At 39.6% G+C, this 20,564-nt stretch overlaps 1 protein-coding gene and 1 long non-coding RNA gene across 3 annotated transcripts; one reads left to right on the top strand and one right to left on the bottom strand.

Moving 5' to 3' along the window:
* Positions 1 to 5,134: 5,134 nt before the first annotated feature.
* On the bottom strand, positions 5,135 to 6,508 carry LOC133735757 (uncharacterized). 2 transcript variants are annotated; one of them, XR_009859254.1, is made up of 3 exons: positions 6,368 to 6,508; positions 5,444 to 6,251; positions 5,135 to 5,304 (listed from the first exon to the last, which is right to left on the bottom strand). It is a non-coding gene; the product is annotated as an uncharacterized LOC133735757 (long non-coding RNA). The 2 variants fall into 2 exon arrangements; XR_009859255.1 differs by having other exon boundaries at positions 5,459 to 6,251.
* A 5,920-nt stretch (positions 6,509 to 12,428) lies between these two features.
* On the top strand, positions 12,429 to 14,436 carry LOC133735606 (stemmadenine O-acetyltransferase-like). The gene is made up of 2 exons (XM_062163010.1): positions 12,429 to 13,244; positions 13,836 to 14,436. The coding sequence occupies exons 1-2, from the start codon at positions 12,434 to 12,436 to the stop codon at positions 14,387 to 14,389; spliced, it is 1,365 nt and encodes a 454-aa protein (XP_062018994.1). The 5' UTR covers positions 12,429 to 12,433; the 3' UTR covers positions 14,390 to 14,436.
* The last annotated feature ends 6,128 nt before the right edge of the window (positions 14,437 to 20,564 follow it).

Below are 20,564 nucleotides of genomic sequence, written 5' to 3'. Positions count from 1 at the left end.
CGTTTCTACAACACCAGGGTCAAAGCCCTGAACCTTCAATTGGGGGACTGGGTAATGAAGGAAGTAATTCCACCGCCAACAAAACTCCGCCCAACTTGGGAAGGTCCATACAAAATTGTGGAAGTAGTTAGCCCAGGCACCTTCTACTTAATGGACAAGGATGACGTCACAACGACCCACCCTTGGAATACCGAACACCTTCGGTATTACTACAAATAGTCATACCGCTACCCAAGAGCATCTTGACTTAGCTAAATTTTTGTTCAATATTTAGCTAAGGGAAGCTACCCAACGGGTACTACCCCGCTTTTGTAAAACGCTGATCAGTCAGCTATCAATGAAACGAGGAATTATTCAAACCATTGTTACCAAGTCTAGCACAGAGAGCAACTGGCAACGCCAGCAATAGTCAGCGGACCACGTCCGCTACACTGTGCACTTGGACCAATCTTAATTTCTTTAATGTTTCATCGATTGACAAAAGAAAACTCAAGTCAAAACTCTAGCGGTACAGGCATATCATGACAACCACAACAAAATTTCGAAATATCACTTCATATACGTAGGGCTGGGACTCCCCACCCAAAAGTATTCATTACATCAAAAATTACGCCTCAGCGGCTACAAAAAAAGGGGGGCGCTTAACATCAATTTCAAGGATTGGCACAACTGCCATCAGCGTCTTCACCTTCGGCATGCGGCGGTGGATGTAGGCGGCTTGTTTGGTCAGAGCCTCGAGCGGTGGGACTGGGAGACTCTATTGTACCATCCGCCCGGGTATGGGCCGCCAGGAAACCAGCACGGGACACCTCCGACTGAGTAGGAAGAAGAGTCTGCTGGGAGTCATCCGCCGGATGTGCGCCACTTTCTCTGCTACCCGAGCGGGCGCCCTTCAGCTTGGATGGGGATCACACCCTTCGCCGGCGGAACATTCTGAGCTGGCGGCAAGGTGGGCTGGGACGCCTTCACCCATTCGATGGCGCCTTTCTGCTTCAACATTTCCACATTGGCGACGGCACCAGCCTTCGCCGCCTCCGTCAGCGCCTTCTTATAGTCCGCCGACTGCTTGAATGCCTCCACAGCGGCGGCCGCAGCACGGCTCCCTTCAACTCCCAAGCGGGCGACCTCACCCTCCAGCCGTAACATGACAGCCGTGTCTTCATCGTCCATCTTTGCTCCAACCTTCTCCAAGTTTGATATGCAATTCTGAAAATTGCATATGTGATCATTAAGATCATCCCCTTCCTCCATCTTGAGGCCAAAGAGCTGTTCCTTCAAGAGTAGCTTGTTGCTGATAGTTTTACCCCTGTAGACGCTTTCAAGCTTCTCCCATGCTTCCTTTGCAGTCATATTCTCACCAATATGAAGCAAGACATTATCAGCAAGATGCAGCTCAATGGAGCTCTTTGCTTTCTTATTCTTATTCGTATAATCTGCTTCAGTCATTGTTGCAGGTTTATCTCCAATTGCCTCATCAACCTCTTGCTGAACCAGAACGTTCTTCATCTTCCTCTACCAAAGCGTGAAGTTGTCCTTGCCATTAAAGGGCTTAATGGACGGTTTCACATTTCCTGCTTCGACAATGACTTTGCTGTTCACCATCGCAAAACACCTTGAGCCTAAGCTCTGATACCACTTATTGTGTAAGCCCCCCTTAGGATCCTTTGTGTTTTACTACTTAAGCAAAATCAGAGAATAAATGAACTGAAAACAGAAACAACACAGCAGATTTTAGAGTGGTTCAGCCAAAACTTTAGCCTACGTCCACTTCGTGATCTCTCTTGAGAGATTCACTAGCACTACGAAGAATTTAGGTGTTTACAAGTACTTATTGCAGATCCCTCAAAACCCTCAGACTAGTTCTTACCTCTCTATCACCTTGACTCTCAGTTTTCTCCACTCTCTGTCTTCATTCTTTAGAAAACCCACTGCAGCTTCTATTTATAGGGACATAGAAGCTGCTGATTCAACATGGGATTAGGATTCCTAAACCTAATAGACTAAGCCTTTCTAAGCCTATAATACAAATCCTAATAGAACTTGAAAGACTAACTTTCCTAGAACTTATAGAAAAGCTGCGCGCAAACCTCTTTCCTTTCTAGACTTGGATTTGAAGTCTGCATCCTAATTTTCAGATTGTATCAACGAGCCAAAAACACAACAAATGATTACTAAAGAATGATTAAATGTATGTCTTGTCTATTGTGGGCACCCATAAGAATGATAGCCAGTAAATATGGATCCATTTTCCTGCAGCAAACCAGCACAAAGTTCAACAAGTGCAGATTACAGATTTTCCTGGATTAAAGCAATGATCAAAACTTAGCTTATATAAAGCTAATAGTGACCAGAGTCCTTAATCATGCAAATTAAGCCTAGTCTTTAGGTCAGAGCTAGCAAAGTCATAGTTTCCCTAAATCAAGTTCAGGACAGTGAATATATATCAAGTAAAATAAGCATCAACTTATATATATCTTCTAAATTAGGTGTGAATATATATCAAGCAAAATAAGCATCAACTTATATATATATATATATATATATATATATATATATATATATATATATATATATATATATATATATATATCTTCTAAATTAGGTGCAGACTTAAGAAGATGAACAAATTCCTAATTTAAAACAAGGATCAAAGTAGTGCAAAATAGGACCTAAAATTGAAAGCAAAGTCAAGAGTTTCATACCTTTTGGGAGTTGTGGAGTCTTGAGCTTGTTTAGTATGGTGGACAATGGAGAGGAAAAGAACTGCACCTGCAAGTAGTGAGATAGGACAATGAGTGTCTTGATATGCTCCTCCATTTGCTGATAAGGGAAAATAGAAACAAAGGAGGGGATTAGTTGATTAAAACTCTCAAACTTTTGGTGAACTCAATCGACCAAATATAACAACTAACAATCAGTGCACTACTTAATTGTCCATGGAAACAATTAAATTTTAAATCGGTAGAGAATAAAAGAACAATATATACCACTCTTTTTGGAATTAGGAAGAGACAGAGGCTGAAATTTGGAGTGATTGCCATAAGAGCCTACAAATTAACATGTAAAAAATTGAACTTCAAAAACAAAACAGTGCCAAACAGGTCATCTTGTAATATGGACAAAAGTGCAGACAGCAAAAGTTAGATACAATCAAAGATATGCACCAGTTGAGATATCTGTTTCCCAAGTTATATGTTTTACAAATCAGCCAATAACAAGTTACTTAAAGCAATTATCTGGAATAAAAGGTTATCGAATTACCTTTGTACACAATAACTATTAGAACTGTATTGACCTTTCCATATACAGCATCTTCAAAGGATTTATTCTCTAAAATTCCACCCCTTCCGTACTATTCGTGTTCTGTTGCTGCATCTTTGTGACCATATATGCCTGAGCAACTTGATACTGCAATCCACATCATTTAACAAACACTCCATAAGATTTTGATAAGTGAAGTTCAACAATGCAATGAAACTAAGGAATATTCTACAAAATTCGAATCATAATTTCAGAGCTGAATTTAACTCTTCCAGAAAATAACAATTAAATAGAGTATATATAGAAGAGCATATTTCTTTTCTCTTCTACTACCTACTTTCTGTAGTCATAAACGCTATAAGACATATCAAAATATACAAAGTGGAACAAACCACCCAAAACAAGAGTAAACACTCAACATTATTCATTGAAAAATAAGATTCCAAAAAGAATGAAAGTTTGCCTAGAATTTCAAAACTAGTGAAATTCAAGTAAAACCATCCTGGACAGAGTATTTCTAAAATACCCAATTAAGAAGTGAATCAGAAAGTGACACTGCCTCCATCTATATTCTATACCCACACAGAGGCGACAAACCACGCCCCAACAACCCAAAAACCAAAGCAAAAGTCAGATACCATGTCTATGAATAACTAAACAAAAATTTAAAAGCATAAACATGAGTAGTTTAGGTAAAGCGGTCAACTAACCAAAACCCAACAAAACCTTGTAATAAGTATTACCAAAAATTAGATTTGGTAATGTGGGCGAAGAGCAGTGTTTAGGGTTCATTGTTCGAAACAGATCCCCGCAGTGAGACTAAGAACTGTAAGTAAGTGAGGACGCATAACTCGGTGGTGCGCTGGCGACGCTTGAGCTCTTCAATGGCATCGTGGAGGAGTCTAGGGGAGGCGGCGAGGTCAGAGGTATGACGATGAGCAGCGTAGGGCCTTTCAAACATATAGAAGACAGAATAGCAAGACGATGAGATATGAGAGAGAGAGAGCTTACCTGAAGGGACTTGTGAGATCTTGGCGAGGCTTCAAATCAGAAAGGTTGAACAAAGACAGGATAGGAGAGAGGTGGAGAGGCATTTCTATTTTTTTTTTCCTTCACTGATGTTCTACGTTTTAACATTCCTTATCCTTATTATTTGTGCGGAGACTAGCTAATTTTTTTAAAATTCAATTGATCGCACCTGCACAAAGTAAGTCCCCGCTTTAATTTTCATGAGGCGGCAACAGATCCGCGTGTAATCAAATATAATCATAGCGTTTGTGACTTTGACCCGTAGTCAAACTGATCAATTAAATTAGGGGTGGGCGCGGGTCGGACCGGCTCAGTTTTGGGCCAAAACCGAGTCCGACCCGAACTTATCGGTTGGGCCAAAATCTGGAACGAGAATTGAGAGAGAATGGGCTGGGGCGAAAACTTCGGGTTACCGAATTTTCAATTCGGCCCGGTTCGGTGTCTGTTTTAGATGGGCTTTTTTATTTCAAATTTTAATGGGCTTTTTCTTTTTGCAATTGAATGTTTTTATGGGCCTACACTCTCATATTTTTAATTCTTTTTTTTTTTTTGAGAATCTCTCATATTTTTAATTCGGATTCTTTTTTTAATTCATATTCTTAACCAATTCCAATTTTTATCATTATATCTGATGAACATAAAACTCATTTTCTGGGCTTCAAGTTCAAGATCACAGCTTGAAACGCATGAAGGAGCGGCTGTAAACTTTCTTTTTCGGGGCTGATCTAATTATACATAGTACATACTGTTAACCAAAAGAAAACCAAACAAAAACAAATACACTAATCTCAGCAAACAATCCAAAATCAAACTCTGAAGCTTAGTACTAATCTCAACAAACATATTGAACTGGGTTTGCTATAATCAACAGTGCCAAAATTCATAAGAAAAAAAAAATTAATAGCAACAAGAAAATATCAAAGCTTTAAACACAACTTCTTGGTCCCCAGATCGCATCGAAAAAGAAAAAATTCAAGCTTCATCTCATCCCCTCCAGATCTAAGATTCCATAGCCTGCAATACATAGTTCAAAAATCATAAACCATAATCATAATCATATCTAATATAAACCCAATCTGATCTCAACCTAAAAAGAGATAAAATTGAACTATTAGTCTAACACCCTACCCAAATCGAATAGAATATTACATACAATGAAAAAGAACACCTGATGGAGATGATGGAGAACACCGAGAACGGCGACCTTAACTGGGGGATGGAGTCCGTCGATTAGCCGCCGTGGACGGATCTAATGAAGAACATAGATCGCCTCATCTAGTCTCGAAGGACATGGCCTAATTTTGTTTGCGGCCTAATCTTTTGTGGAATGGCGAGAGATAGAGAGAAATCGGAGAATGAGAGTTGAAGAGAGAGAGAGATAAGAGTGAGGGCGTGAGGTTGTAGAGAATGAGGCTGATATCTCTAGGGTTATAATAATTTATATGAGGTAGTCGCAATTGTGTGTGGTAAGGTGCAACATAAACAACAATCATCCAATAAGAAAGAGACAACACATTAAAAAAATATAAGTATTTAAAATTCGGTCAAATTCGGTTGACTTCGGCCGGTTTAAAAGGCTGAACCGGTCCCGAACCAGAAAGATCCGGTCCAGTTCAGCTGATGAGTTTTTGATTGCTTTTCTCATCCGGTTCGGTTATTGAACCGTTTTTCAGGCCCGGTTCGGCCGGTTTTCGACTCCCGGTTCGGTTTATGCCCATCCCTAAAATATAACACTTCGTGAAAAAACGCTATCATGAAATGCTATTAATAAGGAAAGTTTTTGTAGTGTCATCGTCGTGTGTATCGGGGGTGCTGGTAGTCATTGGTAGAGTGTTGTGCCCTGCCAGCAAGGATCCAAGGGACTTCTTTTAGCGCCAAATGTTTCAGCTGTATAGACAGTTGGTCTGATCCAGCAGAATCACGTGATGAGCCTTGTCGCTATCGCTATCGATCTCGTTTATCTGCAAGACAAACAATGGTCAGAGGGGAAGACCGGGTGTGCCGACTTCGATGCTCTGATGCCTAAGTCAGTATCGTTATGAGATAAGGATAATGGAGAGCGATAGTAAACAGTTACCTCTTTTGGTAGTTGGAGATGACCCATTTGTAATGGATTTGGAGGAGGGTGGTTTCCTTGTTTCCAGTGTGGGACACTTGAGCTCCCAATACCGCCCAAAGTGGGTATCGGGATCCCTGCCTGGGAGCATGTTTGTTATTCTTTGGTGGCTAGATAAGCCTTATGTTTTCGATATTTGTGCTTGGGAGGTATACATACCAATAGTTGTATTAACTTCAAACTAGACACTAGGTGTGGATAACTACGTGGGCAGTTATTTCACAGACTATGGAGAAAACTGCTCCACCTTTTAGTTTTTTTTTTTAATTTTTTTGTTAAATTTCTTTTTCCTTTTTCTTTTCTTTTTGTGAATCGACATTTTTTTCCTTCTCGAATATTTCAGTATAAAGTTTTTTAATATTTGTGGGATATTTTGTTAAAAAAGTTATGTTTAGGTTGACAATCTCTCTTCTCTTAATATTAATATAAATAAGTATGATGAGTGCACTTCTTAATGCATCAAACTACAATCTAGTTTGTAGGTTTGCAACCTTGTTTCTCATTCACCTTAAAAGATATACATCAAGCAAAACAATTAATTTTGTACAGCTATATGAAGGATAGAAGTTAGTACCACCTTATTCATTTCTGGTCCAATTCCTCTAAAGATGTGAATGCAGCTGTGACTTCTATGTGCATGTTCAAGTCTAGTTTGTAGGTCTGCAACCTTGTTTCTCGTTCAACTCAAATGATATTGTAATAGTCTGAAAATTCATTTTTCAATTGTTCTTGTTATATTGAAATTAGCGAGGTGTTGGTTTGTGCTCTACAAGTTGGTTTGAAGTTCGTACGGTAACAGGTAGGGTTCATGCGCAGCCGCTGGTGAGGGGGCATGACTGCGCGTCCGGTCATTTTTGGAGCTTCTGGTTGCTCCATTAACCTTAGTTCGTCGATACGAATGTGTAGACGTATTTAGTTTTGTCATTGCTCAATCTTGTGGACGAGTTAAGTTATTTCGATTTCCACTCGTACGATTTTTGATCCGAAAGGATCCGACCGTTGGATCATCCTTTTGTTTGGGAAATTTGATCCTAGAAGTGTTCCGGAGACCTTATGATGTTTCGGGTGAAGTTCTCTCTCGATTGACGTAGTCTTCGATTTATAGTACATGTGTTTCGAACTTAAATGCTTTTGTACTTTATGTTGTATTGAGTTGTGACCTTGATATAATTAGATGCTTGACGAAGTTGTTTTGAGTGGATTGTTGTGGATTGCGCTTATCCCGTTTTGTGTGTGAAGACGCAGCAGGATATAGAGGTGAGTAAATCTCACGTTGTTTGGGTGATGAATTAGTTATGTTTTGGTTTGTTAGAAATTATTGTTAGTAGTAAAATCATACTTATCAAAAATAAATATTTGTTTTGAAATATATGAACTTGATCGTCAACGGTTCATGGGTAAGTGAAAAAGAAGATTTCGTATAAAATAATTTTCTGATTGTCTAGTTGTGAACAATAGTTGGTATTAGTCGCATTCCTGAGAGGATGACTACGCGCGCGCGTGAGTGTGTGTGTGTGTGTGTGTGTGTGTGTGTGTGTGTGTTTGTGTATTTACGTGAAGTATATATATCTTGTTGGGAATGTGGTGAGATGAAAAATGATATGTTTTGTGTGATTTGATTACTATTATTTTTTTATGTGATTTTGATCGAGGAAAATATTCATTTATTTTCTAGAAATGACGGTGTTGTTGACTTTATGTTTTGAAAGTCATATGTACGATTTTTGTGAATATTTGAGGTGTGAAAAAAATATTTCAAAAATGATCTCTAGATTGTTTTGAGATTGGTGCCGAGTTGTGAAAACAATTTTTTTTTTTTATGTTAATGTCTAAGATTTAACGGTAGCCAAATCTTGGTTAACGCTGGTCCGGTGGGCGGACCGCTACTTGTGATATTCTCAGAGCTTCCGCTAACTGTCAAGTAAAATACACAGGGCATCAGAGGGAGACCGCGTTGGGTGGTCTTCTCTTCTCCAATGCCTAAGTTAGTCAATGTATTTATGTTGGCAGAATAACAGTAGGTAAGTAGTAAATGCGTAATTAATGAGGAGAGAGGAGTGAACCTTTTATAGGTGAGGAAGAGGCTGACCTCTTCCTTGTTTTCGATGTGGGACTGATATGCTTCAGTTCCCAGCTTCTGATGCTTCAGTGAGGCGATCTTGGCACGGCGCGTCAGCTGTGATCTGGGGGTGAGCCGGGGCTCAGGTGATAGCCTGCTTGGCTGTGTTTCCGTAGGTCACACCGTTGGTGATTGTTGGTACCACTGGCGGTAGCATGAGTGTGGCTCATTATAGCTAATTATGCTTGGCAAATGCTTATGTAAGTACATTTGAAGAGGTCATTTATATTGTTTTGAGATGGTTTTAAATTAATCAATTATTGTAAAGAGTACCATTTTGTTATCGTGTTTGATGTTTTAATTGAGTGAGTGTTGAGCCCGTTGAGGACTCTTTATTAATGTTTGGGCATATGATCATGGTTGTGTGATGATATTGATGATTGTTTTGATGAATTATTACCTCATATAGTGTAGTAGTACCTATAAGGTGGCCAGTGTGACAGTACCAATGTGGTGGCCTGTGTGGCAGTAGCTATGAGGTGGACTGCGTGGCAGAACCTGTGTGGTGACCGATGTAATGATATGTGTGGTAAATATAAGAAGTTTGGAAAGTATTCTTTTTTTTATTGTCCATGAGGGACATTGATTTCAGATTGATTGTTGAGATAAAATTAATATGAAATGTCATTGCGGTGATTTAGGTTTTCTTTTAAGATAAATGAACATTGATTTTGGTTGCGTGGTTGAAGTAACAAAGATTGTGATTATTGCTATAGTAATTAATTGTGTTTTTTTTTTTTGTAGAAGAAAGCTATTGATTTTGAGACTATTGATTGTGTGGAGTTACATTATTTGAATCTTGAGTTATTTGATTTCATAATCTATTGAACAAAATTATATGCACAGATTACCGTTTTTTGAATTGATTGATTTTAATGTAGTCTCCTGAACTAATCTATATGCAGGGATTACTATGATTTTGGATTGTGTGATTTTGGTGATCCCCTGAACTAATTTCTTTGCAGGGATTACTGTTTGTACTTTGGTTAGATTGTTAGTGCTGTTGATGGAATGAGTTTACATTGCTTTCTAAAATTGTTGTTGTGTTTTAAAATGTTTTAAAATGTCAAGAGGGTAACAAATGTTTTGTTTTTGAAAAATTAGTTGAGATTTAAGTGGTGCTGATAATTGATTTCACCTTTAACATTACTTGAGGTAGCGAAATGTTTGGGTTACGTTTTTGGTAATCGGATGCTGAGTTAAGACTTTGTAGCATGCAGATTTTAGTCATAAGTTAACTTACTTAAGCATGATGTTGAAAAATGTGAAGTTGTTGATGGTTGTGATATATGCATATTGTTTATGTTACAACCTAAGCATGTGTTTCTGTATTGTTTGTTTGATTTACTCACACAAGCTTCAAAAGTTTACCGGATTTGTTTGTTACAACCCGGTGCACTATTCAGTGGTGCAGAGATTAATGCTGCAGGTCAGGGTATTATGGCTGTAGTAGAAGTCTTGCGATCGCAGCTGTAGGTATCAGAAGGTAATTTTGTTGCTTCGCTTTATTAGACTTATGTTATGTAATAGGCTCTGAGGGAACGTTTACTTATTAAATTGTTAACGCAACTTAGTTCATAAAATTTGTGTAATATAATATATGACTCTAAAGAACGAGTCTGTATTGACATTGTGAGTTTAGAATTCACCGAATGCTTGTTTTTAAAAAAAAAAAAAATTCCTGATATTTAGGGTCGATGTCTAAATCATCATGCCCATTATATTTGAGTTGTTTAACTTATTTGTGATTTGTGCTTGAAAATCGGGGCGTGATGGATATACACCAAACTAGCAATTTATTTTACACAGCCAAATGAAGTAAAAGAGTTAGTGCTACCTTATTCTTTCCTATCCAATTCTTCTAAGATTTCATAGTTATGTATGAAAGTGAAGCTGACCCTATATATAGTTAGATGGAAAATGAATTTAATTCATTATTAGATTGTAGTTGTATTATTAACATCAAAATAAGTATGGTGAGTCCACTTCTTAATGCATCAGACTAGATTCTAGTTTGTAGATTTGCAACCTTGTTTCAAATTCCAACTTAAAAGATATATACCAAACAAAACAATTAATTTTGTACAGCTATATGAATGAAAGAAGTTAGTGCTTCCTTATTCCTTTTTGGTCCAACTCCTCTAAAGATATGAATGCATCTGTGACTTCTATATGCGTATTCAAGTCTAGTTTGTTGGTTAGCAACCTTGTTTCTTGTTCAACTCTAAAGATATACACCAAACTAACAACTCATTTTGCATAGCCGAATGAAGTAAAAGAGTTGGTACTACCTTATTCTTTCCAATCCAATTCTTCTAAGATTTGATAGTTATGTATGAAAGTGAACTTGACCCTATATATAGTTAGATGGAAATTTTTTTTAATCATTATTAGATTATAGTTAGACTGACTTCTGACTAGACGCCAAACACACCCTATGGGTGTGGATAACTACGTATGTGGGCAGTTATTTCACAAAATATTTCAGTTCAAAGGTTTTTTTAATATTTAAGGGATATTTTGGTAAAAAAATTCTGTTTTAGTTGACAATTCTCTTCTCACAATAATAATATAGATAAGTATGATGGGTCCACTTCTTAATGCATCATACTACAGTATAGTTTGTAGGTTTGCAGCTTTATTGCTCATTCAACTTAATAGATATATACCAAACAAAAAATTATTTTTTTTTTTTTTGGTCAATGAAAACATTCATTAAAAAAACCAAAGGGAAGAACCCAATGGAAAGAGTCCAAACAAGGCCCAATTACAAGAAATACTAACAAGGAAAATTACTACTCAACCCAAATCCACATAGATAGGGCAAAAGAGAGTAACCCTAAAAATTAAGAAAAACAACATCTTCTACAATACAACAGCCGCCACCCAAGCCAACCGTGCCACCGTCGCCGTCGCCGCCGCTGCCCGGAGCCAAAAGGTAGGGAAAAGTGCCATATCGAGGAGATAACATCCGAATAACCGCTGCCAAAACAATCCCAAAATACAAATCCAAACCAAACCAAGGTAATGAGGTGATAAATAGGATCCAAACCCACACACAAACGCTCTCTTCTCCACCAGAGAAATTCAAACCGGGAAGGAACCAAAGCCACCGAAATGGGACAGAAGCCAATAGCAAAGAAAAAATCCAATGGTGAATGGGGGGTGAAACACTCATGCGTCAGCACCCATACTCCTCTAGGTAAGTGTTTCTCACTTTTAAGAGGTAGCTATGAGAAACTTTAAGGAACAAGTCTTTGGTAGTTGGAGGGGAGTTTATGTGAGGAAATGGGTGAGGGGAATCATGGAGGTTTGAGGATTTGAAAAATTTCTGGGATGTTTGACAGAGAAAGAAGGAACAAGTCCTGTAATACTGAACATAAGTCAGGAAACCACCACTAATAGGGTGTAAAGCCACCACAGAGATGGTGTAAAGCCACCACAAAGGGTGTGAGAGAATCCAGAGAGATGAAAAATTATTTTTGTACAACCAGTTGAAGGAAAAAGTTAGTACCAGACCAAGCCGCTAAAGTAGCTAAAGTTTTGATAAATCATGTCCGTAAAATGGGTCCTGTAGACATTCCATCTATTCCCAATATCCAATAAATTTTTTTTTTAAAATTATCGATTTATAATTCTCTGTTAGTGGCATTAACAAATCATCCCACCTAATTCCTTTCCAGTCCAATTTCTCTAAAGATATGAATTCAGCTATAATTTTTTTTTTTTGTGGGAAGTGAGTTAAAGACTAACTCATTGTCCTTACCGAATTTATTAGATGATAAAACCATACAAAAACTACTTGCCATGAAACCATATGTCTGTGTGTGTGTCTGTGTGTGTATATATAGATCGACACACATATATCTGTATTCTATATATAGTTAGCACTTGGCACAATAGTGAACATGGAGGTGACTATAATATCCAGAGATAGCATCACACCAGCTGCTACTTCCTCTTCAGTTCATCGCCATAAGAAACCTTACCAACTTTCCTTCATTGATCAGCTCTCTCCCAAAACCTACTCTCCACTGGTTTTGTTCTACCCCATTACTGACCCAAATATCAATGTTTCCCAAACCCTAGCCCACCTGAAAAACTCCCTATCATATACACTCGTTGTGTACTACCCATTTTCCGGACGAATAAAAAACAACCTTTATATTGATGATTTCGATGCGGGTGTCCCCTACCTTGAAGCCCGAATCAATTGTCGCATGTTTGAGTTTCTTAAGCTCCATGAAATTGAGCTACTCAATCAGTTCGTTCCATTCCATCCATTGCGTCAGGAAGCCAAATCTCATGATGATCAGCTGCCCTTATTAGCAATTCAAGTCAGTGTTTTTTCGTGTGGTGGAATAGCAATTGGGGTGTCCGGATCTCACAAGATCGTTGATGGGGCCACGGCAAACAATTTCCTCAAATCTTGGGCTGCTGTTTTTCGTGGGGATCATGACAAAACTCTGCTACACACTAATCTCTACCAAGCTTCATTAAGTTTTCCAGCAAAAGATGACATACCAGAAAAATATCTGGCTTTCACGGATAGCATGGTGTTCAGCGGAAAACATTATATCACAAGGAGATTTGTGTTTAATGCTAAAGCCATAGACAATCTACGAGATAAAGCAAAGAGCGAGGTCGTGCCCAATCCAACACATATAGAGACGCTAACTTGTTTTCTTTGGAAACACGCTACGGCTGCTTCTAGATATGGTTTGAAACTTTCACAATGCATGCATATATATATTTATATAATATACAGGGTACTTCTAGTGTTGACCCTTAAAATGGATCAATTATTAGACCAACTTTTCAATTACATATCAGCATCTTCATGGTTCAGTTTTTAGGTTTATATGAGTATATCACTTATGTAAATTTTCAGTCAAATTGATAATCGCCAAGGCATTCATAACTGTGATTTAAAATTTTAAGCATGAACGGTTTACGTTGGATAGATTTGATTCGTCAACTGACTTAATTTAGTTCGATACCTTAAGGGTCATCAATTTGGCTGAAAAGTTGCAGAAGTGATCTATTCATGGAGTCCTAAAAACTGAACAGTTGAGATGTCCATATGTGATCAAAAAGTGGGTCCCATAAAGGATCCCTTAATCTATCCAAAGAAAGGGATCCCATAGTGGAAGGTCCTTCATATACATCCTATATTTTTTTCTTTCTTTTTTTGCTTTCTAATGACTATTATTATTAGACATGGAATTTTAATTTCCATTGTTAAACATATTATGTATATTTTAGATTAGGTAGACACGTAATACCTTGCTTGTTTTACATCATTTTTAGGTAGTACTTCACGAAGAGCATCCATAATAGCGCATGCAGTGAACATAAGGCCGCAATTGAAGCTCTCGATGTTAGATAACGCCATTGGAAATATTTTTTGGTGGGCAATAGCGGCTAACATCCCTACTAATAAGGGAGAAACTGGTGATGATGATCAGTTGTGTGATCTGATGAAGCTTTTACATGAATCTATCAAAGGATTGGACAATGACTATTTGAAGACATTGCAGGGAGAAGAGGGATTTGGAGCCATTTCTAAGTTCATCGATCGCCATTTAGAGGTTGTGTATTCTTTGAAACCGGAAACATATATATTCACCAGCTGGACTAAGATTTTCAAGGAAGTTGATTTTGGATGGGGGAGACCGTTTTGGATTGGGGTCATGGGGAAAGTTGGACCAACTACGGGCAATGTCATAGTGTTCGTTGAAACACAATGGGGTAAGGGCATAGAAGCATGGGTGACCTTGGAGGAAAAGCAAATGGCTGTAATGGAAAAAGATCCTCAATTTTTAGCATTTACTTCTCCAAACCCACGCATTTCAAGCATGTGATATGTGTCAAACCATGGAGAAGGAATAAGAAAAGCCAAAAATGTTACTTTGGCTATCATCGTCTACAAGTTTTTTTTTTTTTTTTTTTGCAAACAAACCTTCAATATGAAAATAATTCAAGACAACTGATCTTTACTATGTATCATATCCAATATAATGCATTGTGTGTATCAAGCCATGGCAAGGAATAAGAAAAGCTCGAAAATGTTACTTTGGATATCTACAACTACAAGCTTTTTTTACATTATCTTGTATTATATCTGTAGGGACATGGATTTTCACCATGTGTAAACACTCCAAGGCCCGGATAGCATACCTGGCGGAGGTGTGAGTCCCAAAAATGTTCAAGAAGCTAAGTGTAATTGTTTAAGATTTAATTTGTAATCTTGGTAATTGCTAAGGATATTCGGGAAACTTTTCTAAATTTTCAAGGGAGTAAAATATCAATTTATTTATTTAAAAATAAAGTACATAACACGACGAGTTCGTAAAAATTTTCATGGAATTTTTCAGATGGCCGAATTAATTATTATGATTTTTCAAGGTTTCAGGATTATAGAAATTATCTAATGAAAAAGAAATAGAGCGATGCGATCTCAGCCATTGATTTCAAGTATATAAAGAACAGATTTGATCGAACGAATCATAAAGCTCCGAATTTTAGAGGGCTCGAGACCTGTTTAGAGAGTCGACGACCCGCGACTTGGATCCGACCGGATTTCCGCCTTCGAGCCACCTCCAGCTAGCGCACTGGTGCCGATCGATTTGTCTTGCCATCACCGTTGCGCCCCCCGTAAGGGCTTGGACATTAGTACAGCATGGAGAGAGAATCAGAGTTTCGGCAGCTACGGCGATTCTCTGCAAATTTCGGCAGCTCTGGCGACGGTTTGTGATGCATGAGGGTATGAAACTCCTTCTACTCTTCGAGCTCTACACGTTGGCATACATGGTTTTTTATTTCGATTAAGTTTGGAAGAGTTGCCATTTTAGGTGATTTCAGGCTCCGTCAAATTCAGTGTGTACGGTGGTGGTATGGCCTTTCTTGGTTCGTTTTCGACCTTAATGCGTTGTCTATGAATAGTATTGATGCTTGGTTATGTTTAATTCCAGAAGTTGTGAAGTGGAATGTGATCGAATTGGGTAGCAGGGCAGGGAGTTCAGTATAAATTCGGAAAATTTGGTTAACTCTAGAGTTGAAGCTGAAAATTAAAGACAATGTTACTGGGGTATCTTGGTCATGTGAAAATTGGTATGATCTTATTAGTGTCATCCATTTAAAATATTGGAATTACAATGATTTGTTGTCAGACTTAGGGACTCCAGTTACCCGAAACGTGAAAGGTGGAAGTGTTGGCCTAGAAAAAGCGAATGGAAATCAAAGCTGCAATATTTCAGGTAAGGGATTCTGGACTCGCCCAGCTAATCCAAAACCCCTCTTGGAATCGGATTTTCTTGGAAGCGACTACGCTCAGAAAATCCCTAATTTCTTGGAAGCGACTACGCTTGGAAATTCCTAATTTCTTGGAAGCGACTACGCTCAGAAATTTTATATGTTTTCGTGGTAGCCTTTCACGCTCCGAAACTAACCCTAATTTCTTGTTCTCTTTCAGGATGAGTAACCTGAACAAATTGGACTTTGCTCCATTGGGAACAACTGGCTCTGAATATCACAGGTGGGTTCGTGATGTCCGCCAGCATCTCAAGGCCGATGGAATCCTGGATACGATTCTCGAGCCTAGCCAGGACGTGCTAACTGTTGAGCAAGCTCAAGCTTTGGAAGCAAATAGAGCAGCCTTAGAGGCAAATAAGGCGAAAGCCATCATCCTAATGACTCGTCATATGGATGATTCGCTCCAGTACGAGTATATGAATGAAGAAGACCCCAGAAGGCTGTGGGTCTCACTCAAAGAAAGATTTGGCAACGTCCGTGACTCCTTCCTTACTTCCTGACCTAGAAGTGAGATGGCATAGCCTCCGCTCCTATGATTTCAAGTCAGTTCTTGACTACAACTCGGAAGCACTTCGCATTAAATCCTTAATGGAATTCTGTGGTAAAGAGATCACAAATGCGATGTTGATTGAGAAGACTCTCTCTACCTTCCCCGTTTCTGCATTGATGGTTGCTAAGAACTATCGAATTGATGTTACTGCAGGACGGATCACAAGGTTTCATGAGCTCATTGGAGCTATGAATGTCACTGAAAAGTATGACAACATCCTTGTGAAGAACTATAATTCGAGATCCGTGGAAACAGAGCATATTCCGGAATCCAATTATAGTCGCGCCTCTAAGAGAAGGCGCCAAGAGTGAAACCCTAATCTTAGGGATACTTTTGGACGTTCTGGTCCATATAATCGCTCTACTTGGGAAGGTAACTGCCAAAATAGGCGAACACGGAACCAAAGAGGTAAACGTGGAAAGAGAGAGGGAGGCAACGCCTCTGGCCATGTTGGTGGCGCCACCAACACTAAGAGCCATCTAAATGACGCTTTCAAAGCGCCTCAATCAATGGAGTTCGAGCAAAGAGTTGTATGTTCTCAATGTGGAGTGTCTGATCATTAGGCACACATTTGTAGAGCTTGTGAAGAACTTGTCACCGCCTACAAAGCATATTTGTGAAGCAAGAGAAGCTCACTATGTAGAACAAGAAGATCAAGAAGATGATCTAGAGTGAAAGGTTAAAGACTACAAATCTGGCTGGGATCAATAGATCGCCAATTCTGTTTAAGTCTTTATTTTCCAAGAGATGTAGGCAATTGCCATATTATTTTTGTAGTAGATGCCTATGGTTTAGTATTTTTTCAAAGTAGGCATACTCAATGTAAATGTGATGTCTAGGAAGGTTTTGAGATAAGTGGTAATTAAGCGAGCTTTGCTCCACCGACATCTCCCTACTCACCTGGTCACATTTGCGTTGGAATTACCGAAAGAAGTTAGACGACTACCATTGTTTTGCATTAGCTAAGCATTTGGATTAGATTCTCCTAATGGTTAAGAGACAATGATGTACTCCGTTGGCTTATGAATAAATTTTGAGTTCTTTTCATTATGACTCCATTTTGATTCATGAGCATGTTAATTTGTCACTACGATGGCTGGGCCATCAGTATTAATTCAAGGACATGGAATAGCCCAAGTTCTCTTTGCCAAATGGCACCTTGATTAATGTCACAGAAACTCTCTACGCTCCTAGGGCAACTCGCACCTATGGATAGCCAACGGATTCCCTGCGAAAACGCATGTAGAGAACAGAATTGAGTTCCTTTGTAATGCCTCTAATGATTGCGAACGAATGCGCATCGTAGAGAAGTTTATGTGTCTCTCTAGTGGACTCTATGTCACTATTCGAGCTATTAAATCCAATAAAGTTATGAGAGAAGATCTCTTGGATTTAGACACATATTGGCTTTGTCTCGACAGGATAAGTCACCTGGTCATGATATGGTGATCCGTCTACTAAAGACTTCACATGGACACCCTCGAGCGAAATGAAGCAAGAATCAAAAATTGGTTCCTGGACTTAGCAAGACCGCAACAATTGCAGCATCTGGCGCTGCAGCTGTCTTGGAGCCCCATATGGCCGCCCAAGTCCCTTGTGACAACGCCATATATGGCGCTACCCATGGCCATGACGCCATGGATGTCAATCCCCATGGTTATAATGCCATGGATGCCACTTCCCATGGTCATGACACCATGATGGGTGATGTAGTCACAAACTTTGCTTCAATATGCGTTTCAAACGCTCAGGCCCAACCAAAACTCTCCTTGGTTGCTTCTAAGGCCTCTCGCTCATTTTACAAAGCCACTTCCTTAGGAAAATTAGGACTAAGACCGTCCTATGCAAAGGATATGAAAATACTCATTATGTTCTTACATAGAATCCGTAGGGCTTCTGTGGACTGATTCCACCAACTTGCGGACGTTTAAATATCTCATGATGTTGGTTGATATGCAAACACGCTGGTCACGTGTTGTGCCATTGTCCACTTGTAATGCTGCTTATGAAACACTCCTAGCACACATCATATGACAACGGGCTCACTCCCCGAATCATCCTATTCAGTCAATTGGATTTGACTATGCTAGTGAGTTTACATCGAAGACTTTCGATAGTTATTGCATTTGGGACTGATGTTGGACATCATATTCCCATGAGCACACCCAAATGGTCTCGCGGAAACGACTACCATGGTAGTCCGGACATTGGTAATGCGCACCAATATCCGCCTGGGGTGATGCAATATCGCATGCAGCTATGCTAATTCGTCTACGACCTACCGCCACTCAATGTCTCTCTGCGTTACAGCTAGTGACTAGGTACAAGTATTTTGTACTTACGCACATTTGAGTGAGCCATTTATGTGCCAATTGCACCGCCACAGCGCTCTATAATGGGTCCTTACAGACGAATGAGCAACTCAGTTGGATTTGAGACTCCAAAAATCGTCCGCCACTTAATGCCCTTGCTAGGCGATCTCCTTACCGCTAGATTTGCGGATGTCACTTTGATGAGACAGTCTTCCCGTCGTTAGGGGGAGATACGAACACGAATGTTCAACAGGAACGACAGGAATTGTCGTAGTCTGTCCCCACTATGTCTCATCTCGATCCCTGTTAAAGTGACAAGATCACACAAATATGCTGCAAACATGCCTGCAAGGATGGACGTCCCTACGAGAGGACGTAGCGCCACCCTACACAGAGGTAGGCATGGCGCCAACGCCATAGAGAGTGGCACTCTGGCGTTACAGGCCATGGCCCCAGCTAGGATGCATGGGAGGCCCGTGGGTTCGTAGGATACTTTGGCACATTCCAATCCTTTGATCATCGACACTCAAAATCCATCTCATGAGAATCTTCCGGGTTATGGTTATCGTTGGGGGACGCCTCAACGTTAGAACCCTATTCCTGAGAATATAGAGCTCTATGAAACTTACACTAGTGTACATGAGACGTGGGATAAAAACTCCATCATAATTGATGATGTAGTCGCGCATTTCGTTGCGCATGAGTTTGTTGAGTCTGATGATATCGAACCACGCTCCGTTGATGAATGAATGCCAACGTAGAGAGATTTGGCCTAAATGGAAAAGATGCGATCCAGGTTAAGATGGATTCTCTAACGAAGATGAAGGTTTTCGAGCTAGTGATGCCAACACCTCCTAACATAAAACCTATTGACTACTGGGTCTTCGTTAGAAAGCGTGCTGAGAAAAAGAGATGGCAATCTCGCCTTATGGCGCAAGGCTTCTCACAAAACGCCCTGGAATCGACTACGATGAGACATATTCTCTCGTAATGGATGTCATTGCACTCTACTACCTTGTCAGTTTGGTAGTTTCCAAATAACTGATCATGCAGCTTACAAATGTGGTCACTACGTATCTCTATGGGGATCTAGATACGGAATATACATGAAGGTTCATGGTGAACTTCATTTACCCAAGTCAAGTGGCTCTAGACCACGGAGCGCGTTTACAAAGAGGTTGAAATGCTCACTAAAGTGACTACTTGATTGGGAAGGGATATGCCCACAAGTTTCTATAACAAGTTTCGGATTCTATCGCGTTTCATGTTGGACATGATCTTCATTAGAAGCCCTTAAAGAGTTAAGGGAAACCGCTGAACACTTGAAATCCGATTTTGAGATGAAGGATTATGGGAGAACACGATTATGTCTCGGTTTGGAACTTGAGCATCGTGTAGATAGATGCTTAGGCATTTTGACAAGGTCAAACCTTCAAGCACCCCCATGATCGTTCGTAGTCTTGATCCTGAAAAGGATCCTCTTCGTTCGAAGGATGATGATGAAGATGCGCTAGGGGCAGAAATGCCCTAGTTAAGTACAATAGGCGCATTATTGTACATAGCTCAATGCACAAGACCGGACATCTCATTTACCATAAACTTGTTAGCTAAGATATAGCTCTGCGCCAACGCGACGCCATTAGATTGGTGTAAAAGATATCTTTCAGTACTTGAGATGTACGATTGATATAGGCTTGTTCTATCCCTACAGAGAGATGATGGATTCGGACCCATCACACACCAGGAACGCCGCCAACACTGGCCTGCGTCCACTATCCCCATCCCAAAACGACATGTGTTTTGGAAGGTTTAGCTGATGTTGGGTATCTCTCTGACCCACACAAAGGTCATTCCCAAAATGGT

The sequence above is a fragment of the Rosa rugosa genome, chromosome 3, assembly GCF_958449725.1.
Source record: "Rosa rugosa chromosome 3, drRosRugo1.1, whole genome shotgun sequence".
In the NCBI taxonomy this organism is placed as follows: domain Eukaryota; kingdom Viridiplantae; phylum Streptophyta; class Magnoliopsida; order Rosales; family Rosaceae; genus Rosa; species Rosa rugosa.
This window is presented reverse-complemented; position numbering and strand designations above follow the sequence as displayed.

Excerpts from the sequence above, each read along its gene's own strand:
- LOC133735606 (XM_062163010.1), top strand. The coding sequence starts at position 12,434 with ATGGAGGTGACTATAATATCCAGAGATAGCATCACACCAGCTGCTACT. Across the intron at positions 13,245-13,835 it reads TACGGCTGCTTCTAGATATG|GTAGTACTTCACGAAGAGCA; the intron begins GTTTGAAACTTT and ends CATCATTTTTAG.